General features: G+C 38.8%; 1 protein-coding gene across 1 annotated transcript in view; it reads right to left on the reverse strand.

The window, feature by feature from the left end:
- The window catches only part of EHBP1 (EH domain binding protein 1), a 228996-nt gene that overhangs the window by 87679 nt on the left and 114798 nt on the right, over positions 1 to 26519 (reverse strand). Inside the window, exon 9 of the mRNA XM_035895376.1 lies at positions 25795 to 25981. Coding sequence (XP_035751269.1) covers positions 25795 to 25981 — 187 coding nt within the window. The remainder of the gene's footprint in view (positions 1 to 25794; positions 25982 to 26519) is intronic.

Here is a 26519-nt window from a genome sequence, read left to right on the forward strand (position 1 = left end):
ATTTAAAAGAAGGATAGATGAGGTGCTTAGGGACATGGTTTAGTGGTGGGATGGCAGGGTTAGGTTAAAGGTTGGACTTGATGATCTCAAAGGTCTTTTCCAACCAAAGTGATTCTATGATTCTATGACATGGTAAGAGACTCACAGCTGATATTTTACAAACAGGGCAACAGTCTGAATTAAATAACTTGCCTGAGCCAGTAAAGTGAATTGACTGTCACAAGAACTCAAAGAAGCTACCCAATGTGAATTTGCTGTACGCATCCACAGCATCCCACCAAAGGACTGCTCCCAACTCCAGGGGCAGGTGGCAGTGCTCAGAATAACCAAAAACCAACTTCCAGACTTAGACAAGTTAAAATGAAGCCTAAGATGTAGCCATCCCAAAGACAGGAATAGGTCATTTGTAGTCTCAAACACTGCTCTGGATAGTTTACTCGGTGTCACATACCAGTTCCGTGTTGTGAGCTCTGTATGGGCTCTCAGTGGTATTCACCCAGCACAATGAAAAGACTGTGCTCCACTAAACATTTTCCTCCTACAAAAAAATAAAATGGCAGCCCTGTAGACAGCTGTCTCTTCCATTACAGGGCCTGGTTACTTTTGCTCTGGGCAGCAAGGAAGTGGTCCAGCAGAAACTCATGGTACGTAGTCATACAACTGAAATGCGTACGTGTATACAACCTACAGGCATATAGTGCACAAAGATGGGAGAGGTTACAGCAACAGAGGCTACCTTAAATCTGACAATTCATAACTGCTAAGTACTTCATTTTGTCATTTTTGTAATTACCTGGTAGACTCCTTTCAGCTCGCTCTTTGTTAAGTAATGAAGTAACTTTTTCTTAGCATAATCTTTTAGGGTTTTGGTTTGGTTTTCATTGTTGGGGATTAAAAGGACAAAAAACCCCAAGTATTCAGGAACTGAACTCTAAACCTTCAGAACCACAAGCCACAACACATCAACTACCGGACAATTTCCTCACTTGGGCAACAGGGCACAGAGCCTCTCTGCTCATGGGAATTAATTAAGAATAAGCCAGACTGCTTATTTCAAGATGACTACCTCCCCCTGTGGATAGAGAATAACAGTACCATACAAGAGTGAGGGTAGCTACCTCACCAGGTTGAGGCACCCTAAATTTATTAGCTAACAGCAAGAAGATTATGTTAATGAGTAAGTAAAGGAGCAACAAATCTGAGACAACATAATGAATTGGCTACTTATGTGCAAGTAATTTCACCTGATGGTCAGTACAGCCAAGAAAAAAGTCCTAGTGAGCTCCTTCTCAGATTCAGCTATTATAAAAGGATTGGCTGAGGCTCATCTAGCTTCTCTTCCCTGAGGTTGCACGATCTTTGTCTTGAACAACATGTTTTCAGTTAAAAAAACCAAAAAACAGGAAAAGGTATATAATTCATACCATTAAGCAGAAGCAAATGCAGAGATCATCCTCTGATAATTACATATATTTGTAATATAACAGTATGAACAGGTCACACACAGGGATGAGGCCTCATTTATCTGCTCTCAGAAGATGGGCAATTTCCTTGTGTCCACCTTCCTTTCTCCAGTTGCCCCAGTGGCTCCTGGGCTGAAGTCTCTGCTCCTGTGTCATCTGTGCTGGAAGCCCAGATGAGCTACCAGGATGCTGCTGGCTCACAATCCCTGGCTTTCTGCCACAACGGGAACGTTCAGGGTTTCGGGCAGGTTGCCAGAATTAAGCAACTTAAGCCACAGATGAGGAATAGCAATTTTCAAAGCTTTTAACTTTGTTAAATGTGAACTGAACTAGCAAAACGCACCTCCCTGGGCCCAAGGCTATCTCTGCCACATTTCAAAGGCCTGCAGCAAACAATGGAAGTGTTAGAGCTTGTCAGAAAAGGTCACAAGAATCCCTTCTAAAAGCACACGGCAAACTAAAAATGAGAGTCACTGCCAATTCTTCCTAAAAACAGTGAACTCTTGTTGCTTTTGCAGGCATTTCTTTTGACATTAACCATTAAATAAATGCAAGTTATTCTCCTACTCTTCTGAACATTTCAACAGACATTGTTTTTTCATGCAACCTTCTGATGTCGTATCATTAAGGTGACAATACTCCATAGAACTTTATAGGTACCTATTTTGTAAATCTACTGCATCATTTGTGCTAATGCACAGCCACAGGCAGATTTATGGAAATGTTAGTCTTTACCTATGAGAAATCTTTGTTTTAAGTACTTGAGAGCACAATACAGATGCAGGATTTGTGCAGATATTGCACTAAAAAAGGAAAACAATCTCTGTGTGGAGGGGCTTAGAGCACTCGGTATTTTTAAGCCTGGTATTGATGGCACAGAACCTGATGTGGTGCCTCTGAAGTCCACACTTCTTAACTGAGGCTGGAAATAAAATAAGCATATTCTACAATCTTGTGTGAGGTGCTGGCATCCATGAACTTACATCAGGCATAAAGATGGCTTTTCTCAAGAAAGCTCCTTAGGATAGCTACAGGTGAATGAGAATATAATGGAAACAAGTGACTTTTGGCCTTGAAAACTACTTCATCGGCATCCTGCTCTATGCAAACAATCACAAGATGTAGGTTAATAAAAACATTGCTTCACCAACTCAGTGGTAAGGAGGAGCTACCCATAGATGATGGAGACACATCTGAAATGCTTAATGCCTTTCTTTTGTCTTCATCAATCTTTATTCTACAAGTCAGATACAAGTTGGAGACTAGCACTACTTATATCAGACACAAAAAGGTCAGATTTCAGCCAGGTGTGGGAACAGCTTAGATAAGCCAGATGCTTTCAGATCAGCTGAACACATCCTAGGGTAATGTAATCCTAGGGTACTGGAAGGATCAATATGAAACCACATCTGAAATGAACGCTCAGTTTGAAAACTTGAAGATCATGGGCAAGATATTAGATGAGCAGGAAAAGACTCTATTCCCTTCTAGTCTTTAAGAGCATAAAAAAAGATTAATCAGAAGAATGCAGATCAACTAGAACAAATAATCAAGTTGCTTCCTAGCACATGAAAGTTAAAAAGGAGACAAGAAACAAACATTAATTTGTCATCAGCAAATCATGACAACCAGTCCAAGTTCCTTCTACAAGAGGGAAGCAGGCAAGGGGAGGGGAGAAGCAGCAGGTAACATTATGATTGTAGTTAAGCTCTTTTCATTGTCTCTCAAGATGCTCTCGTACGGAAGCATGGAAAATGGAGCATTAAATGAGACTCACACAGCGTAAGTGCAAAACAGGCTGGAAAATTATATCCAAGATTAGTTTTAAATGATTTTTGGAATTATGCATTGAAAGGGGTTCTGCAAGCACATTTCTTGGGATCAGTGTTGAAAGTCTGAATTAGGAAGGTGGATGACACACTAGACATGAAGCTGGGATGGACATCAAATGCAGTAGAAAAACTCCAATCATATAAAAAGGAGAGAAGGTCTCAAGAAAACAGGATGAAATTCAATAGGTAGGAGTGCAACTCAGGAAGGAGTAATCATTTACATAAATGCAGGACAAGGAAGAACTGGTTAGGTAACAGTTCTTCACAAAAGGATGTGGTGGAAACAGTCTATTCAAGCTGAACATAAGTCAACAACATCAGGTTGTTGTGAAAAAGAAAAACATCATACAGAGATGTACAGACAGGAATAAAGCTTGCAAGACATGTATGGCCTCTCCCACTCCACTTAGCATCAATAAAGCCGCAGCAGAAATTTCATGTTGAGTTTTGTGCGACACAGTGTAAGGAAGATGAGCCCAAAGAAAGATCACGGGAAAAAGCAGACCACAAAGAAAGCTGGAGTAAATTTAGGTTGTTTATGTTAAGAAATGGCGATAAAGGAAAGGCACGTGGTAAGTCTTCATATGCATGTAAAATTCTGAAAAAGAAAGAAAACCCTTTGTCCTCCATGCCAGAGTTTACCAAAATGAAGTTACAGGCTTTAATTGCAACAGGTCAGACATTAGGAGTAGCTATCTATAAGACGCTATAATGAAGCACTCAAGCTGCCTTGGAAAGCCATGGATGCTTCATTACTGGAGGTCTTTAATAACAGGTTGAAGAAATCTTTCATTTCGTAAAGCTGAACTTGCCTTTGGGCAAGTAGAAGAACCAAGTGATCTTTTAAGATGTGTTTCAGACCCACCCTCTCTGTTTCTTAACCCCAAGTCCTACAGGGGAAGGACACTGCTGGCACAGGCTGCTGCCGCCAGCAAGCAGGAGCCCATCAGAGCTCCCCTCTGCTCTCCGGCAGCAGAGAAGCAAGCCGATAAACCCCTGTTTCCCACTGAGCACACCCCACACTGGCCTCTCAGCTCACATCATCCACCAAAAAAAATACCTCCCATTTTAAAAATTAAGCCTGGGGTTGGGGGTCCCAATACTGTTTCTTTCATAATCAAATCATGCCCTGATTCACCCATGTTAATCAGATTTCCTTGTAAAGCACGGTATATTTTGGTTTTTTTTCCTGGCACACAGTTATCTGAATACACAGAAAGTTCAATAACCACTAAGACAACTCTCCAAATGAATAATTGTACAGAGTATGTGTTTTCTCTTTTAGTTGTTTAGGAGACTGCTATTGAAGAAGTATATCCCCACCACTCCAACTGCTCCTCATGTACGCTAGCAGAGAGGAAGGCTCTCTTCCATTCAGCACATCTCTGCAGAAAATCACAAAGACACTTTCAAATCTAGGATACATTAGGAAGGTTATTTCATCTGTGAGGTAAGAGTTCAGGTCAAACCCAGGACAACTCAGCAAAAGAAACCACCCAATTGCAGTTGGGTGAAATTAGGTATTTAGGCAAATAGTAGTATGTGAGCAACACTGGTAACCAAATCAGGTGGATTCAGCTCTCAGTCACATCAGAGATGTCACAATCAGAGTGAACTGGGAAACAGGACTTACTTTAGGGTTTGTTTTTTTTTTTTTAAAGAAAAAACAAGGTGATAATGCTTGAAAAATTCTTCTATATCATAAACAGAATGCTTCACTCACAAACACTGTTCATGAACAACATGAGAGACCAAAAAGTATTATTAAATAAAGCAAGTGAAAAATTAAGGAATGGAAGACTTGAATAGTCTTGTTTTAGTTGCCCAACGGAACAAACATTATTTAAGCAGCGTGAAGGCAGATTGGTATCTTTACCTCATTGAATAGTACCTTATTCTGTGAACAGCCCCCATGGAATAACAGCCACTACTCAAGGATTCAATAGCTTAATGAACATAACAAGACTGGCATAAACTGGAGCTTAATTTGCATGTTGTTTGAATATTTTTGCTCTATTAGTTTCATTTCAAAATAAAAATACATGTAAAAGCAACAGCAATTCAAGTGCCACTTGGCTTAGCACATATTTTTCCAGGAATTCTTATACTATCCAAATTTGCTAATTGCTAGGACTTGTGCAGCTAAAAGGAGAAATCCATGTGAAATGAAAATACCCTTTTTGTTTTATAATATGTAATTAACACAAGCTTTTCTAGCTTCAACACTGGCAAATCTGTCCTCTTGAAAAATACACACAATTTTCATGCTACAAATTAAATTTGGTGTGGTTATGCTTTTAGCACTCAGCAAGTAAAAGCTTGTAAACGAAAAGCTGAAGCATAAAGGTATGGCAAGTCTCATTTAAGAAATCAGAATCTTTGGGAAAGAGGAATTCTCTCCTGCAGAAGTCAAGAAAAGTTGCTAACGATTAAATATTGCTGTTGATTAACACTTTACGCTACACGTTTATTTTGAAAGTCCTTATTTAAGCAGACTGTGATATAAAACTAATTAAATCACTGTACTTCATTCCCATATGATGCCGGGTTAATAACCACACAACAGTTGGAAACTGTCAAAATATTTTACAGCTCAATTGTAATTACCATCCAAGTCTAAGCATGCAGTAATTGGGCGTTAGCCATGTTCTAGGGGTGTTACAGCAATACACAGCAGTCAGTTCTTCTGTGTTTCATTTTTTTCCACATGTAAAACTCCTGAATTATCCCCAGGATCTACTTCATAAAATTCTGAATGAAATATTAGTACATTGTCCACAGAAGCAGCTTTTTTTTTCCTTAATACAATACAGTATTTATGACAACATTTTAAAAATTAGCTTAACATTTAGAACTACAGAATTTGATCAACAGCTTGTTTTTTTTCTGGTTTTAATTCCCTAAATTAAAAAAAATATATTGTCAGATAAATAAAAATGAAAACATTTTGAGCAAAATACTACATGGTAAATACTGTAATATTAAAAGCTTTCAGATAAACTGCTGATTTTGAGTTCAAGGAACAACTTTTTCAGATCACAAATAGAAAAAATATTCCAAGCTGCTGAAAGAAAAAAAAAAAGTACTGCTACAATATGGTAACGTGAGGAACTTGACAGGGTTTTTTAGCATGTGCTATTATATATGTAATGAGTGTAATACTCGTGAGTATTGTATACAGATGATAGCCTGATAGGTTTTCCTGAACAGACAACTCTATAGGGGCTTCTGATTGTTTAGAGTTGGTATTTCTAAGGCAGTATCAGAGAGACAGATTCATGACTCACTGGTCTTTCAACACTATTCGAATCATTAATCCATGCATTAACTGTTACTAACTCCATAGTGACGAGACAGACGACATCAGTGCATCCCTATTACATTGCTATCCAAGGGATTAAAATCCTTAAGAGACATTATGCCTTTGAGCTGACAGGTTACAAATGGAAGGAAGTGTTAATTTTTAAGAGTCCTTTGGACTTAATTTACATGTTTGGGTTAAATAAAATTAGGCACTCTTGAAAGAGAGGCTCTCAACTGGCCCCAAGATGATGAAACACTTAACATGCTTCTGGTGTGAGCTGTTCGTGATTCCAAATCCTCATCTGCAGACAGGACTAGGAAACACCTAGATGGAAAGACTGCACCAGGAGACTTCAGTCTTCCAACCAGTAGTACCAGTGCTATTAGAAGGTGCTGTGGTGGAACGTATCGGTAGCTCTCCCTTGGGTTCAGGGATGAAATAAGATTTATCAGAGAACCCAAGGAACTACAGGGGGAAAAATTTCAGCCAGCACAAATGCAGAAAACTCAGGCTCAAGCCTTGTCCATCATCTTTAACAAGTCTGATCACGCCCAGGTGTTGCAATGTGTACAGCACCTATCATTCACATATCTCAGCCTTCTGCAATACTTTTCACTGCATGAGCACCTCAGGATAGGTGGAGGAGGGAAAAGAAGGGAGCCTTCATTCCTACACAAGAATTTCCATGCTTTGGGAAGTGTAAATTAGAGCATTACTACTAGTTTGACAGTAAGTTTGCTAATAAATATGTAGCAACATATCCAATTGCATAACGAGAGATAGACAGTCTTTGAAATGGGGAGAATAAAGAGAAAAGAGAAAGTGTATGTGAGGGAGAACTCTGGTAACATGACAAACTGGCTGCAATTTTATACTTTGTAGATACTGCTCTAAATAAGCTTCCAGTGGAATCTACAAAGTTTGTTCTAATATTAAGTATTACTTCCAAGTTAGATGAGCTTCTAAAAATCATTTATTTTGTAGGATCATTCATCTTAAAAACATGGGGTTTACAGATTGCTAGGCAACACTTTGCAGCAGAAGGATAACCCAAGACATGACTAGGAAACAAGTATAGTGACATAGCTTGACTAAGATCCACTTTACTTTTAAAGTTGCACACGAGTTCAAAGAGCAGTTTTGCTTGCAGTTGCAATAAAATTTACAGACTAGTCAAATAGAAGCACTAGTGGGAGAATGATGAATTGATAAATATATAGTGTGCATGCTATTTTAGTCATAGTGCAGTTTCTCAATGAGTTACATTCACATAAGTTTTTTCTACCATACGTAAATATGTAAAAGTCATTTTGCAATTATTTTTATTATCTTCCATTTATAAAACCTTGGCAGGGTAAGTGCTGCTACTGTTTCAAAGCTATGTTGCATTTCAAGCTTTTCAATGCCTCCTGCAAGTTTGCAGGCAGAAGAGGAGGGCACTGGACTCTCAGAAGGGGCATTCAGGGAGAGAGGATTGGTCTCCCAAGACAGAGTAGAAATCTGACCTAGATATTCCACACTGGCCTTAGGGGATGCTATCTCTGCCCACACATTATGGAAAACTCCAGAGGTCTCATGTCCTAAATGAAACATGAGCAATACAGTTGTAACTAAGTTCTCTACAGAAAGAGGCCAAAAGCAGCATTCTTACAGACTCTAAACCTACAACTCCTGGCCAAACTCGCCAACCAGTGTTTAAGAGAATCCTCTAACTTGAAAAGGACAAAACAGAAAATGAGATCCTAGTATGATTTGACCTGCCTCTTACCCCATTTTTACTCAATAAATATGAAAATATCCCATTAAAAAATATACATATTTTAAAACAGTTAATCTATTTCTCAAGTAGTTCCCAAGTAGATATGCCTTTTCCAGCAGCATTCACATGACCCAGCTGGGGCTCCACACAGAGCCCATCATTCTTGCCAAAAGCGGCAGGGACAATATTCAGGAGTTCAAGGATGTGAAATTGCTAAAACCTTGTCAGAAAGTCGATACCCAAATGATGCACTACATGGACATTATTTTTTTTCCCCCCCTGTATTGCACATGAAATATTGGTCAAGCAACCATCTCAGACACTGTGAAAAAGTGAGACAAGTGGTGATGGCGGGCAAATTGCATGTGATCTGTGCACAAAAATAAAATGCACAGAACTCAAAATCTGCAGCAATATATTTCATTTGTTTGGAGATCAGTCACAGCACTTGCTTCCTCCAAAAAAAGAAAGAAAACATTATTTTTAAAAAGATGAAAGTGCTCCAAAGCACACTACTTAATGTCCTATGTGTTGTATGGGCTGTCAGACTGTTTAAATATTTGCAAAAAAGACAGTTAGTGTTTATAAATCAATCAACTGTATGTCCAAGGAGACCAGAAATGGAAGAAAATTCCAGCAACCTAGGAGCTCTCATTGGAATTATTTTGTGGTTATTCCCTATTACTCATATCTATGTCACATTCTGGTTCTACATTGGAAAATAATAGTAAATATAAAATGATATTGTGAAGTAAAACCTAATTTTAGTAGGCAAAACCCCAAAGCTATTTTTATTAAAAGCCTAATATTATTGCTAGAAATAAACATAAAAACAGTTTAATGCATTTGCAGAGAAAACTTCCCTTGGAAACCCCTCAAAAGCATTTTTTTTTTAAATAGTCCATTAGCATTTTAAGCACACTAGAAGAGTTGCAGTTACAGTTTTAAGAATTTGAGCATTGAAACAATATTTGGTTTGCTACAGTTTTGTACTTAAGCCTACTGTTTGAGTTGTGGTCTACACACTCATGTCCCAAACAGAGGATAAAGTGACATTATCTCACAGAATCATTGCCGTCAATGAAAATCATGACAGACTCCTTACCAATAGTACAGAGTGCCATATGGGCACTTTAGAAATGCATCAATTCTTCAGCATTACCTTCAAGTGATAAAAAAAAAACCAACAACTTTTCATGGAGTTCTTGAGAGCATTTTGGCAACTTTATGAAAAGGCATCACAATATTATTTAATATGGCTGTGTAATTAAGCACATTCTAGGACCAAACACTAATCATGATCCACTAAGCCATCTGTATCAAATTACTATGTGAATTCACTTTTTATAAAGTTTGCACACAGTTAATAAAGGTATATGTTATATACTTGTGTATATAACAAATAACCATACATATTATAGTAACCAATGTACTAATATCTAAGTTTGTATATACCTATATATACACACACAAACACACAAAGAAAATACACACACACTGTCAATGAATTACTTTCATTATGCTCAGAAGCATAAAATACAAGGCAGCTAATCGGAAACAAAATGAAGAATACAAAAGTATAACACTATTTTTACTTATAATTATTTCAGATGGTGTAACATTTTAGTACACTTTTAAAGCTTGATTGGCTGAGTTGGATTTCAAAGATCTATTGGCACTGAAGCCAGCCAGGAAACGTCACCCTTGCAAAGGTTTTAAGAAGATCACAGTTCCTTGCCTCAGAGGTGGTGTTGAAGTGAAGGGAGAATGGAGATTTTGGCTGGCCCACCAAAGAACAAGACACTGTTCTCCTAAGTGTGCATTGCCCTTCAGAGATACAAAAGACAACTAAGAAACTAGAAACTGCTCTAACCTGCCTCAGTTCACGCTCATGGAAACTTGGATGAAAGATTTCACTGCCAAGAAATTTAATTCGGGAGCAACTAAACGACTTCAACTTCTTGTTGCCTTCAGTGGACTCTCCATTAAGTCTCATGAACTCCTAAAAAAAGCCAGGCATCTAATTACAACCATCAAACTATTATTTAAAAATATATTTCTAAGTTTTTGCTGTTGTGAATACAATAGCCTTTCACACAACTGTGCGTGCACAATCACAGCCAGCAGTTATGGGACACGTTTGTGAGCTTAATGTGTAAGAGAATAACATCTACTTTTTAGAACCACAGTGGGCGTGAATCCCTTCAATTCAAATAGCAAAGTTATGTGCTCTTGGTGCTAAGAATGCCAGGCATGCATATTGTTTAATTGTTTCTAGTCTCAAAATTAAACACACAGCATCTTCACCAAGGTAACAAAAATTACTAATGAAGTGTCTAGCACCTAGAGCAGTGTTCTTCAAGATGTTCAATAGTAGATGACAGCTCTTTAAAAAAAAAAAAATAAATCTGTTGAAAGACTCCTCTTTGGGGGGAAGGGAGATGTGTTACAACTCCTGAGTTCACAGTGGCAGTGGGTAGCCAACAGCTCGCCTCATCAAGTTCTGCTCTAAAGGAGTATGGGAAGAGGCAGCATAAGCTGTATTAGAAGATGTTTTAACATGCTACGTCCTCTGAATCCAAATGATTTTTCTACAGAGAGAGACTGCCCTCTCATCAGTATAGCCCTCTTTAAAGTGTAATGTAGGCATTTAATCAACGGGTGTTTAATCAAGCTCCTAAATATTACAGTTGAACTAATACATTAAGCTCACCAATACTTTTCATAACATTTACAATATGATTTCCTTTATTACTTTAGTTTCTAGCTAGCTCCTTTAAAGCCCTTTAACTGAACTGGAGCACATGATTTCATTCACACTTTAAAAGCTTTTCCCATGCATGCTTTTCACAGCTGGTTTGTCTGAATTATACATATGGACTATATTTAAAATTTGTGCATTATTCATTACTACAAACTATGAAGTATCATGTAGGGATGAACACAACTATCTACTAAACTGCAAAATAGCTCTTCTCAATAATGAAACCAAGTGAGTTTCAAAGAATTGGTTGCATTTAAAGAAAGGTAACCAAACACTTCTGTAATATGCAAAAATGTTCTCTAAATCTACCAAGAAAAAACATATGCATGTTCTATTTTCTATTGAGATGAAAAAAAAATTAAGCACATAAAGTATAAAACTACTTAGGATACCTCAGAAAGAGTTCTTGCTTCAAATGTGGTTTTAATCTTTTTTTTTTTTTCCTTTCCAGAACAGCCTCTATATAGAGTGCTTGCACTGTATGCATTTGAGATCCATCTATATGCTTGTGCACTGGATAAAACCAATAAAAAAAAAATATTAGCAGGTTCTGGATTTTGTATTCAAATGGCTAATTCTCCAGAGAAACAACATGCCCTTTCCCCATAAATTCCATTTATGTACTTTAAAGTAACCCAGAAAAAGATGTGAATCTAAACTATGTTAACACCACGCAAACCCCTCAGATAGCTCATATGGTGACAGTTGCAGTGAACAGACAGTTATTCTGAAAGAGTAGAAAAAAGATATTTAAAAGGAGGCAGTGAGTCAAAAAAACACAGGCAGCTTGAATTCAATAAAACCCAGGATCACTCAGTTCCTTTGGATTGTTTTCTATTTATTTTCTTTTCTTTTATGCTGTTAATTTTTTAGGAAATTGTTGGTTTTTCCCTTCTTTTTTTCTCACCACAGAAACTCCCTTTAGGCAACCGTGCATCAACAATCCTCCCACGTTCAAAGTCGGCTACATCTGTTGCTCTTTCCCATTGTTGAAAATTCCTGCCTTAATCCTATTTGACTTTATTCATGCAAAGGTCATCCTGAATTCAACAAATGGAGGAGCGATAGCAAGCACACTGTTGAACATGGCTAAAAATGCTGTTGTAGAACATGCAGCTAGTGTGCCGGCACTATCTCAGAAGTACTTGGTTTATTATGCAGCTTCTAGTCCTCATAGGTGTGCCGCAATATGAGTTGGCAACATATTTCTCCTAGCAACTCAGGAGTACAGCAATTTCCTTCTAACCGTCCTGATTCTCTCTCCTTAAAACGACTGGCACTTAACTCGTATTTGCTAGTGAGTATGCGTACAATATACATGTATAACATTTGACTGTTTCACATGCCCTAGGGCTTAGCTTCTGGCATATATGGCTTCCCTGTTCCTCCTGGTTTTTACTTCTCAGTATATCGAGCGTCACAAATCTATTTAATTTATCAGCCCATCTAAAACCAATGGTGATCACTATTTTAAGTGTGAGGCAAAATTCTGCCTGAAAATACTTTTACAAAACAGGGTAGAACAGCTATTACAAACCCCTTGGTTTAGGGCCATCAGTATACTGTAGATTTGCTCACAGAAGCTGTCTATTTTGGTTTTAGACTAAATTTTTCTTCCCCAGCAAGGAAAAAAAAAAAGCATTCTGGCTCAGAACTGTGATTTATTCCTATGCTTAAGTATCTGACCCAAACCAAAGAAGGATTAGCAGGAACAGTGAATTAGTAACCAAACCAAAGTTAACTATCAGACTGATTTATGAAGGGAAGATAATTTTTTTTTCAGTATGTCCATAACTCATCATGACAGAAGCAAAGGAATATTTATTCATGCATGCTTATTTCCAATTTGAGGTGCTTGCCAACCACGATGAACCAAACCCACCCTTCAGGCAAGCAGAGAAAAGAGGCCATTGTTAGTCTCGTTCCTTCACAGAGCACTTTGCTGAGGGCCCCAGACCAGCACAGAGTACATCCAAGACTGTAACTATCTAAACCAGCCCCACAATAAAGCTCGATGTAATAGCGGTAAGTTAAACACTACAATAACATCAGCTTACTCAAATCGTGTTTAGCTCCTCATTAGCTGCAAGGGAACATTGGAAAGAATCAAGTTTTCAATTTAAAAGCTGTCTGCTACTCTGCTTGTGTGGCTCTTGTTAAGGAGCCTGATAATAAGGTGTAAAAACTCTACAGAAAAAGGATAGGTTTTATCAGGTTTTTGTTGCAAAAATTGAGGATTTTTTTTAAACTACCATCAAAACAAAGTCTTACGAGAGAAGTGTTGCTTCTTTCTTCTACCTTTTAAAGAGCAAAGCTTGAACCAAACAGGAGTAACAGTCTGTGAAGCCAAGCATGTGAATCAAAGCCCTCCACATCTTTTGAAAAGGTTAACGTGAATGGCAGGAAGGTGGTTATCCTCTGATACTTATGCCAGGAGCCCGCAGCCCCGCACCGTCTGCCTGCCTCCTCCGAGCTCCCTTCTGCTGGAGGAGCAAAGGCAAATAACTTAAAGGAAATAAAATAAGAGGCCCTCATCACGGACAAGGATTTTCAGATTACATATCCCAGAAGCTAGCCCAGATCTCACTTTGAGCTAACCTAATGCGGTTGTTTTTCCAACGCTTCGGCAGGCCACGGCTGCCTTGCCTGACCAGTGGTGTTTGTACCTAATCCAGCTTGTCCTCTGCAAGAGAAACTAAACAGCGCCGTGAAAGCATTGACATTTAGGAACCGCAGTGCTCCAGAAACTTAATTCTCAGGGCAGCTCCTAACTTCTTCCTTGCATTTATGCACCTTAGGGATATTTAAAGGACATATTTCAGGCAAAGAACTTTGGCACCTCCATGAGGAGACCAGTCCCCTCCCGATCCTGCAGAAATGGGTGCAACGAGACACCTGTCCCAAAGGCAGTGCAGAGCCCAGCTCACATTCCCTGCTCTCCCCACCTCTCTCTCTTCTGGGGCTCCAAGTATTAGATACACCTCCTAACATAGGAAGCTACAGCCCCAAAAAGGCAGCAGGGGTATTCCCACCATCCAAAGGCCACCTCTCCTCTGACTTCAGCAGCCTTGAAGCAGCTCCTGGATCAGGATATATGTCTTATTTGACCAAGCTTGCACCTGTTGGTAAGACAAACTGTTTGGCACTTCATTCAAGGAAATGGAAAGGTTTATATAAATCATCACAGATATTTACAGAGGAAACATTACAGAAGCTCTAATATTAGTGTCATTTTTGAATAAAATATGAAAGTAGTATTTTTTATTACAGTTTGGCTACATGTAATGGTGCTGGCATTTTAATGGTCCACAGCAACAATATTCCCCTTTACTTCGCCACACAATACACTCTATGCCCGTTGGCTTTTCCAGTTTCCACCAGAGATGGGTTTTCTTCTCAGAATGGTGCACAGTTTTAAACTTCCAAGGTGAAATAAAGCATATAAAAATACTGCCATTATATATCTAAACAGCCTATTTTTCCACAAGTGAAGCAATATTTTATGACAACAAATCTGAGTACTGTAATCTGTAAACATAAGTAAAATATAAAAATATGAAAAGTGAGGCTTTGAATGTCATAAGACTGGTTAAATTACCAAACCTTATTTGCACAGACAGTGCAGAAGTGCTAACTGGTGCAACCCAGAACTGCAGGCACTGACGATGTTTCCATCTGTTTTGGTAGGAGCTACACTACACCAATAACACAGAAATACCTTAAAGAGAAATTATGAAAATGGCAGAAGGAGCCAAGCATTTATCATCCTGCAAATTATGTATATTAATTTGCAATGAAAAAGTTTCTTCTAGGACAGCCCTGGAGACCTGTTATCTGCATCTCCACTACTAATAAGGATGTAAAGAAACAGTGAAATACTTAAGTAGCAGCACTTAAAGTTGCTAAATCAAGTGTTCAGAAGTTGGGATATTACAAAATTATGGTTACATATTCAATGTTAATTAGTACCTTTTGTATATTTGCATTATGATACAATCTTTAAGCATACTTCTTCCCCTAGAGTTCTCCCTCATGGAGAACACTCAATGAACAACTTCACTGAATGGGACTACCCTGTATTCCTATTTTTCTAAATTATTAATTGTTTGTCCTCATGCCTCATTGCTGCACACTCCCTGAACCTTGACCTGAACACAGTATCATTAATATCATAACAGGCTTTTTCTACAGTGTTCTTCTTCATGGTATTTTAACCTAGAAGATTAAACATTTAATCTTCTAGACATCCTTGTGAGGTAGCAGTCAATTTAACCAAAGAAAAAGTGAGGTCCATAAAAAAATCCAACTCCAAATTATCAGAAGCTGTTGCTTTTGAGTCCTCAGTCTGAGCCACCTAAGACCTGACCTTACAGAGAACTGCTTGTTTCATGATACTTCGTCTGCCACAAAACAGCACTCTCTCACAGCTGCACAGCACCGAGTCAAGCCAATAGCTTTGTGAATTTATCATGGTTGTATCAAGTTGAGAACTTAAAAAAAACCCACCACAGTCCAAAATCTGGTTCAAGAGATTAGCTTAGCACCACATAATGAATTCATGACAGAGGAAAGCTGCTTCTGGACAGCATTCAGTTGCTTAATTGTCAGAGAAAGCAGTGTCTTTCCACTGGCCCTTGTCTCAAACTGCACACAACCTGGATAGTTCCCTGCATAACAATACATACAGTGCTGCCTGAGTCATGAGGTCTGCAGAAAGATCTGCATGTGATGATGTGCTTCTATCTAGGTAACACTCTGGCTTCTTGCTGTGCACACTCGGAAATGAGATAAGGTGAGTAGGGAGGGGCTGAGGCTGGAAGGAGCTCAGCTCTGCCTCTAAACCTGTGCATAACTCCCGCTACAGGAACATGTGGGTAAGTTATTGACTTACCTAATTTTAAATGTCAGATTCTGACAGAAGCATCTGTTAGAGGTAATGTGACTACAGAGCAGCACCTGAATTTTTTTGACAGCAGTTCAACTGGTTTATTGCTAGAAGATGGGCACAAAATACTTCAATTAGAATGGCAGAAAGCAGCAGATAGAACAAGGGTTTGGTTTCATTTACATTCTCGATGTCCAAAAACTGACTCCTGTCAGCACCAATCATGGGAATAATATGAAGACAACACACACCACCCCCCACCAATTTACTTTCATAGAGCTACTTGCAAGGAGAAGGAGGGAATCAAGCAAGGCTGCAAAGAAACAAAACCCGGTACATTATTAACACTGACAACTGCTACAGTAAAACCACACAGGCAAAACAAGCAATGTCCAATTAAGAAAGAATTTACCACTTTGTTAGCCTAAGGAGACCCCTCATAAGCAAAAAGCAACTCATAAAAGCATGAATCTCAAACACTTCCATACAGTATCCAACATACTCCTTTGGGTCCTAATGGACAGTAAGAAGTTGTCCCTTCTGATGGTCTCTTTTGTGACCACTCATGAATAGGTTGTCTCATGTTACACACCACTTGTACCAGTTTTTCCAAAATATCTAATTAAATAGGTAGAGCAAAGCAAGGAGCAAAGCACTCCATTTTGCTGAACAACTCTGTCCATCAAGCTCTATATCCATGTCTCATATTCACGTACAGCCATGCCTGCATGTTGAAGGGAGAAAGAGCTTTTGCAACATCTTCCCATTTTTTTCCTGTCCAATCATGGGTCTATATAAAATAGGTCATATATAAGAGTCTGTAAATATTCAGGGACAATTAATCTCACCAACTTTAAATGCCTATCAATTAGTTGGTCAAGTCACACTTATCTAAGCTCTTTTATAACGAAGGGAGAAAACTAGACACCTCTAGAAATCAGGTCTAAGGCTGTGAGGTGACTCAATCTCAGAAAGGGCTCTATTTTATTAAGGGGCAGTTCTGGGAACTCTTACTCACATAGGCAGTCAATAAAACTGCTTACCACTCCTATGTATTATTGAAACAATAGATTTTCTCCACAGTATGCACTTGTATTTGTTCTATTGTTTGTCCTGGTTTTGGTGCTACAGAGGGATGCAGTCATCTCCAATCATCGTGGTTCCAAGACAAAAAGCAGACTGAAAAACACCATGGAATGAAAGCCTATTTTGCCTATAAAGATGCAATTTGTACTTTTGTAGAAGTCACATTTTAAAAGCCCACACTTGCAGTTGAGTTTCAAATCCTCAGACTGTACTAATTTTGAGATTCTCTGCCTTCAACAGCATTTTTTTTTTTTAACAAATCTGGCCTGCAGAGATGATGTTAGATAATTTTATTTTTAAAATTACTAGTATATATGCACATATGTATCTGCATGTATGTAAAATGCTTTTCCCATTTACAGAGAAATTAGTGAACATTGTAGACACCAATGAAACAGAAATCTAAGAAACAGTACCTAGAAGTTGTAACAATTAGCTATCTGAAAGTTACTTCCATCTGCATGAACAGTGGCCCCTTCATTAACAAATCATTTGACTTGCATAAAACCAGTAAAAACACAGAATAAGAGAGTTTAATTTCCTTATACTGACAGAGTAACTACACTTAATACATAGGAACCTGGATGATTAAAGAAATTAAAAAAAAAATCTGCTGCAAATATGAACAGATGGGAAGTTAAACCTTGAAAGACATTTAAAAGACTCACCTAAGGTTGCATTTTTGATTTTAACAGGCTGCTTCCTGGCAGTGTGAGCCTAAGTACCGGTTGGATCATTAGAACCTGCAGCTGCTGTGACCAACGCATACCCCAAACCAGCACACTGCTGAGGCACTAAGGACACATTTCCCAGCTGAGTGATAACTGTGCTGCCACTGAAAGGGACTGTCCTGCAGTGTTCCTGTGTCAGCGTTGTGCTCCTGGTACTCACATAACACACAGTTGGTACTGGCGCTGGCACAAGGTGGGGCAGGGAAAGTGGGAACGCGAGAAGTCAGGATAGGGACCAAACGCAATGCAGTAAATCCAAACCCTGAAGCATGTGTTAGTTGAGGACAAGAGGAAGATATTCTTTAGCCCATACCTTCAGCAGAATGGAAAAATACTAGACTTGCATTTGGAAGCGAACAGTTCACTCCTTATTCTAGCACATACTCTAACGAGATTTTTTTCATGTCCAAACCTAGGTTAATAGTAAGACAGAAAGAACACAGAAAAAGCACATGGCTAGTCAAGTTGACAAATGCCATTTAAAACTCATGCAAACAGTAATAAGAAATTGCTTAAGTATTGTATAAAATAGGGAGCTTCTTTTATTATTTAACACTTGAAAAGCTGTAAGTTTAATGAATTGTCTCTGCTTCAATATGATTATCTCACTATCTCCCTGTTCACATTATGTGTGTGGTTTGCCTTTCTTCCTATTAAAAGATAAAATGCCTTATGGCTGTACGCAAAGGCAGATTTTCTCAGACTGTCTTTTTTGCACAAGTTCATAGCAGTAGATATCTTAAAATTCTGTCCACTACCTCCCAAGTCTTCCTTGGGCTTGATGAACTATCTATCTGCATAGGAAGTGACAAAGATCTCATGCAAATGAGCTGCACAATTCCTCTGCAGCTAATATGAAGCTGGAAATGAGCAAAATCATTAAAGAAGATGTTCCAGAGAGCTAGGAAGTCCTTATGTGAATGGACAACTGAGACACTTTTGATACCAAGAGACATCTTCATCCACCATTTGAAAATTAATGGCATTTCTCCACTTGGCTGCATTACTGCATCCGTGTTTTAAGATGAGCTCTTCCTACTGTTCAGTCACATAAGGTTGATAATGCTGAGGTAAACAGAAGTGGAAAAAGTGAGCAACTGGAGACTATAGCATCTCTGAGATCTTGGGAGAGCTGTGCCTAGCACTATACTGAATGTTACTTTCCTACCCTTCCACTGAACAGAAGCATTGCAGATACATAATGGATTACGAAGGATACTGGATAGAGATGGGTTGTTACATGTAATGCAGAAAAAGGATTCTGTATTTCTTATTACATGTTTCCTCTAAATGTTTCATTAGACCTTAAACCAGCTAGCTTGCCTGGCATGAGAGAGCAGATTATCACTGGGCATGCAAAACAATTAATTTTGCTTTAAAAAAAGACAGAGAAAGCTTAAAAAAATGACAGTGACAAACAGAAATGTTATTATTGGCTTTGAACTATTATGTGAATGTGTATTCTTCTTTTCTGCTAACGTAAAAGGCTATCACAAGCTCTTGTCTACAAGCAACAAAATCAATGCCCATGTTTTCATGACTATCAGCAACACTTGGACTTTCATAAAGGTGAGAATGATCATTATGGTCATTAACATGACAGACTTAAGTTTATTTATCATCTTGTCCTGGTGCTATATACTTTCAACAGTTGCCAGGTGTAACTCAAAAACCAAGGACAGGTTCAAAAAGCATTCTGTAGTCTGATATCAATTCCACGTCTGTTAACATAATCATGTATTGTCAGAGAAACACCTATTGCCAAGATTGGAGTGCAGGAGTTTCATTTACTGAGATATTCTGGGTAGCCCAGTAGGAAGCTGTGAGACGGAGATCTGAGAGCTACCAAAGCCCAGGCTGACAACTAGTCCAATGCACCTGCAAGTAGCCACTCTGTAAAGTATGTGTATAATGAACACAGGTTTCCAGACCCTGAAGACTGGATAAAGGACATGAAACCAAGATGAAGTCACCAAACATAACGTACTTGTTGACTTTCAGTAGCTAATTGCAACTGCAGTATCCAGAAACCCAAGGGAATCATGAGCCATCAACAAGGTCCAGGCCTTGGCTGCAGTCTGGCAACAAACTGAAACCACCACGTAACAGGAAAAGCCCTTCTGAGAATGGCTTCCAGAAGAGAAGGGCATATGCTGTCCTTCCAAAGAGTGAATGAGTAATGCCAATCCAGTGCAGGAGCTTTTTTCTTTTAACACTTAAAAATAACTCGACAGTTAAAGGCAATTATCCATTTTCTCCTGTTCCCTAGTGTCCTGGTTCTGGCTGTGATAGAATTAATTTTCTTCCTAGTAGCTGGTATAGTGCTGTGTTTTGAATTTAGTATGAGTAGAATGTTGATAACACACTGATGTTTGCTGAGCAGGGCTTACACCAGTCAAGGACTTTTTCAGCTTCCCCTGCTCTGCCAGGTGCACAAGACTCTGGGAGGGGGGCACAGCCAGGGCAGCTGACCCCAACTGGCCAAGGGGCTATTCCAGACCATATGGCATCATGCTCGGGGGGAGTTGGCTGGGGGGAGAGGGATTGCTGCTTGGGGGTGGGCAAGGGCATCAGTCAGCAGGTGGTGAGCAACTGCATTGTGCATCACTTGTTTTGTATATTCTGTATATTCTCTTACCATTATTATTATTATTGTTATTATTTTCCTCTGCTGTTTTATTAAACTGTCTTTATCTCCACCCATGGGTTTTACTTAATAAAATCCATGACCATGCAGAAACGCACGGCTTCAGCTTCTCTACTACAGGACACAGTTGCCAACTCTGGAACTGATACCTGGATCTTATTTCCAATAAACTCAACATAATGCAGGGAAGATAAGAGATACTGAGCCTGGCTGAGATTTCAGCCAGTTGAAGTTGGTATGTACATTTTTAATCAGTTAAAGCCATGATGGGCACTGATATGCATGCTATGCACTGGTCTGATACCACATTTTGAGCCTGAACTTCTTTGTTCATTTTTTTTCCCCACAAAGTCAACAACAAGTAGAAGAATTTTAAAGTCTCCATTACCTCTGTGAAAGGCAGAACCTGGTTATCCAAGCCATGTCAAGAACAGTAACAGTTGTATGATAGTAACGAGCCCAACAAGGCTTCAGCTGGACTAGCCAGAACTGTAGCAGGTTGATGACTGAAGAGCTTAATTACAGCTTTGCAGTTTGTTTGTCAGACTCACCTAAATATAGCCAGCACACCATAGTCTTCAAGCCCTTTGAGATGATTAACTGTGGGATAATTCCAGGCTTTCAGACTTTGTCTTTTTAAGCTCTCTCTGATGACTCAGATTAGTTTAGAGGAGACATGGAAGGAAGGCAGGAAAGAATTAAGATACTCCTCCAAACCCAGACATGGCAAATACTGAGCTCATACTATGGGGCCAAGAGCTGGCTGGACCTTTATGGAGACCAGGTCCCTGCCTTGTCTATGTCAGATAACTGCCTCTTCCTCACCAATACAGGTGACATGGGGATCTCCTAGTGATCAAAAGGGCCTGCCCAAAGGGAAGACATTAAAGAGGCTTGGACAGGGTTTGCTACCACAGTTAACTGACTTCTCACAGAAGCAGTGCAAGGCAAACATTTGAAAAAGATCAGATGAATACTGGAGATATTCAGAAGCTGTCTGGACATGATCCTGGGCAACCGGCTCTAAGTGGCTCTGCTTGAGCAGGGGGGTTGGATCAGATGACCTCCAGAGGTCCCTTTCCACTTCAACCCCTCTATGAACAATGTGAACAATGCACAGGGAGAGGTATGTTGGAAATAGCCAAGGAGATGACAGAAGCCAGGATGATTTTACAGCAGCTAAAGAAGTGGATGCATCCCCTGTGCAGAATTAATATGAAAGGGGCAAGACTAAATCACTCGTGCTCACAAACTCAGCCAACCAACCTCACATAGACTAAGCCCCTCAGGTTTAGGGCAGGCAGAAACAGCCTCATTTGCACTCTTTTCTCACATCTGAAATTTATTAAGGAATGGTAAGGGGACACCAAGTGAGGCAATGTCTTTGGGGAGGAAATAGACTAAAGACAAGCCCTACAGTAGTAGGAGACACCGTTACGGTTATAACTGCTTCAGGCACACGTACACCATATGGTTGAGAACAATCATTTCAAGGCAAAAATAAAAGTTAAATAATGCCCATATTTAGTATCATCACCTGACCTTCTGACCAATGATCATGTATAATTATCTAGGCAGTAAATTTTTATGTCAGTCTCCCAGTGAGACCTAGTCTTCGCTTCAAACTCTAGTTCTACCATTTTCATGGCTATTAAGGTTAATGCCTATTCACTAGTGTCATGTTCCATCTTCACTGATCATTGAGATCTTGAAAGTTAATACCAACTCAACCCTGGAGTACCCTCTTTATATTCTGGGGATACCTGGCACGATGCTAGATACCACCAGATCAGAAGATGCTTTCTGGAATTTCCTGCCTAGTTTTACATGAAAATTTTACACATAATTATCTTGTACAACATACATCTCTGAACAAAGGAACTAGGAGGAGTTTGATTTTTGTGGTGTCAGGAGTAACAGGGGTAATTAATTGTGGATGTGATTCCAGGAAAATCTAGAAATAGTATTCAGCTGTTAAAAGACCATACAAATCCCTTAAAGGAAGGCCTTTTACAATTCACTTAGATGCATTAGCTTAAGTCTATTCTCAAGTGAGACATGTCCAAGACTGCTGACTGCTAAAAAAATCATTGTTTCATTCTTTGCTTTCATTACTGCAGACACTGCTATTATAAATTAAGAAAACATACACACACACACAAAAAAAAAAAAAAAATCATGTGTGGGAAGTCATTCTACCTTCAGGCGAGAAACACCTTCCACCACTACTTGGGTAATGGTAAAATGCTGGACTCAGGCTATGATGTTTCAACAGCAAACACAATTGCACTTCTGTAGAAGTGTTCCTATACTTTCGATGCCCATGCTAGAAGGCAGCTGAACACTGAATGAAGCAATTTTGTTGTCCAGCCATACCCTAGAGATTTGATTTTTGGGTGTATACTTAGGAAAATATCAATCTTTCTTGCCCTACTTTTAAATTGGTATTTAAATTCCTAGGAACTTGACTACTGTTTTCAACATCTAATTTTTTTTTTTTAATAGGGTAACAATTTCAAGTAGTTGGAACCTGTATCTTGAGTAGGAATTTGTCACGTCAATTTTCAGGAGCAATTTCCACCTAATAAGTTTCTGATACAAGGATGTTAATAACAGCATTTGTATTTTTTGTGTTCAGCAAACGTGAGGAACACCATCAGCATGTGGAGGAAAAATGAGCTCCAAATACTATGTCAAAGATTTGCAGAAGCATTTTTGGAGTCTTTTTCCTTAAACTCTAAAGTTCCAATATTAATGTTGTGTTTGTGTAGTCTAAAGATTAGCATTTCTGCTCTGCAGCCATTTCCTAAGACAACAACAAAGTCAGAGAATTGAACATGTTGGGACACTTAGGTTCTGGTCAGAGCTGAAGCAGCAGCTTTCCATGCTCAGCAAACTTGGACAAAACACTGAGTAAGATATGTTATTTAACCTCCCTTTACCTAAGTTTACCTCCATGGGACTATTCCCCCTGCATAAGGGCGTGTGCTAAGTTCATATTTGTATAGTGCCTATAACTTTTGATGGGAGTTTTTTCAGAATTGCTAAACATTGTCACTATTATTGAGTAATAAACAAACAAGTTATTTGTGCTAACAGTCCAAGTCCTACCTGGGCACTATTTTGTACTATGGTGTGAGGAAATAGTTTAATTTTCTTTTATTTTCTATTAAGCCTAGAGCAAAACAATTCAAGCACAGAAAAAAGACTGCTTACAGAAAGCTTTCTGAATTGCAAGTGACCATACAATATTTTAACACACCCAGTCAGCAAAATTTTCCACTCTAGCTGTAATATAATAAACCAGGACACTGCCTCTGCTTTGGAGCCTTCCCTAATGGTCTCATATCCTCCAATCCTCCAAAATCCTGTAAAAAAAAAATTAAAGTTTTCTGTAGCAGAGAAGGTCAGCATAGACCTCCATTTTCCCCTATGGCCCTAATGAATATCAAAGTTTCAGTACTTGGACCTTTGCTGATCTTAGCTATGCCTCAGCATCAGTGGCAGAGAGGTGGGCTGCAAGCAGGCAGGCACCAAAATAATTGGGAACTAATACCCTGCATAAGAGTAGGAACTACCTGACTGTGTTCATAACAACATGGTCTTTTCAGCGATTTCAATCCTGCATCTTTTCTTAATCAATTCCAGCTTTCGACCATCTCAAACTTAAGTCTGGGGTAGATGAAAACAATGACAGTCAAACCCAGCAGTAATGCATTATTTCAGCACAACGATAAAGCAGAGAGATGCATTTCCTTGGATGCAGACCTGTAAAAAAACCTCTCAAACAATGAGCAATGGGGGCACAACCTCCATCAAGTGAGCTGATAAAATCTCCTCCACAGATGTCTCTTCTTTGCCTCGTAGTACCAGAATGTTTTACTTTGGCCACTTTGCTTTGACCTGAGGGCCAGACTCCACCAGAAATCAAATAATGTGCAATATATTTCATACAGAAACTCCAGTGAACAAGATCGAACCCCATCTCAGTGCATTATAAAACCGCTATGCTCTGATTTAATATTTCCCTGGTTGCGGTTTTGCATATTAAGAGTAACTTGTGAATTGTGCTTGTGGCCTTACTATGTTGTTCTGTTTTGCTATGAGCAGACACAGATTAGATTTCTGGTCTTATACTCTTTACCCTGACTGAGTGGTAAAACAAGAGCAAGATCAGAGCCCGGGGGGACAAGGACATGTCAGCAATCTGGCTGAGTAGTTAAGCAATGAAATGATAAGTATGACAAGTAGTTTCATTCAATTCTTAAATTTAAGTACAGCAGCTCCAATACAATGCAAAACAGATGATAATATGCATAAATTGGGAAAAATGTGCTGGAAGGGAAACTTTCTGTCCTCATCTTCCCACCCTTCAAAAACAAGCAGTCAGCATGTATCAAATTCATTTTTAAGAAGGGCCCATTAACATACACTATTAAATACTTATTTTGTTCAAAAAAGCACAAGTGGTGCTAACTGCCGAAACACCAGAGTTGAAATTCACTCCAACAGAAATTAGCTGTTGTAATCCTAGAATACCTACACCACACATTGATCTCTTCAACAGAAGTTAACTCATATTTTCCCTTGACAAACACAGATGTATGTGCATATATAAGTATGCTTAGTCTGGATATGCCTAATAAACAGTTAATCTGATTTAAAGTAGACCATCTTTTATAAAATTACTTTGACATACCTGTGGAATTGGACATATATAAATCCCAACACAAATAAACAGTATCCGGTACTAAGCTCTTAAAATCCAGATTTATGACAGAAATGTGGAGACAGACTCTTCAACAGGGCAAGGCTTAGCAGCATTACAATAGATCAAGACAAAGTATTGTTCAACATGATTTTCTCCCTTCTCAATGGCATATCCAGCTGTCCTGTAACACTGAATTGAATCGTAACACAAAATGTGGAATTGCAAGTGAAAGTGACCCCGTTAGAATAAGAATTAGAACTTAAAATTGGTATTCTCATCAGTCAGACAATTTATTCAATTATGGTTTGACTCACTGATCTTAAAGGTCTTTTCCAACCTAAATGATTCTATAATTCTATAACTTGTTACTAGAAGACTCTTTTCTTTGAAACTACAGTTGCTGTTACTGTTGCCATTAAATCCTTAAAGAAAAAATACAAGCTCCTCATACTGCTCTCTCCCTATGAGCCAGCAAGTGAACAGAGATGAGCCAACACCTTATTAAGTACACACAAAGCTTTTAAGATGGCCTACAGAAAAAAACAGGATGTCTATAATACACATAAAAGTACTGTTAATAACAAAGACAAAATTTTGGTATGAAAAACTTACCTTAGGAGAAGAAGAAAGCTCCCTCGATGCAGGAAGAGCTGACATGTTCTCATTCAGGCCTATCTCTGTCTTTGGCAAGAAGTTTGGTGGTTCAGGAGCCTTTCTTTTCATCTTCTTTTCCGGTTCTTGCAGTGGTGCAGCTTTAATTAAAGCAGGGCTTGATTTTGGTTCATAAAATGGATTTGATCTAATTAAAAGAAGGGAAACATGTATCTTTGCTATCTCCTTGGAAGTAAAACCAAAAATAAGACCTGTTGAGAGAAGCCAATGACTAAAATGCTTTTATTATCCCACATAAGAATATGTTTTGCCTTTCCATACTACTTTTTCATACGATTGAAAAGTGAGTTACAACAGTTAAAACTGCATTAGGTCAGAATTTCCATAAATTTCTAAAGTCCTCTAAATTACAGAATTTTTATCAATTGCATAAAGCTAACTCTTCAATTATACTTAGCTATATATCAAAGAGTGACCTGATTTACAGACAAGTTTTATACCAACAAATTTGAGTGAAGCTGCTACCTGTTTAATATCCTAATGAACAGAATTAAGAATGCTTCATTAGAACAGAGTTAAGATTTGGCCACTTTTACATGCATGCTTCAACATGGCTTTAGAGGCCCCACTCTTGGCTGTCCAAGTCTGAAAATTTTGGCCTCCGTAGGTACACAATCCGCATCAAGTGTATTTTAAACTCTGCAGCATACAGGCACCACACCCCT

This window comes from Egretta garzetta, unplaced genomic scaffold (assembly GCF_000687185.1).
Source record: "Egretta garzetta isolate BGI_Z169 unplaced genomic scaffold, ASM68718v1 scaffold360, whole genome shotgun sequence".
Classification (NCBI taxonomy): Eukaryota; Metazoa; Chordata; class Aves; order Pelecaniformes; family Ardeidae; genus Egretta; species Egretta garzetta.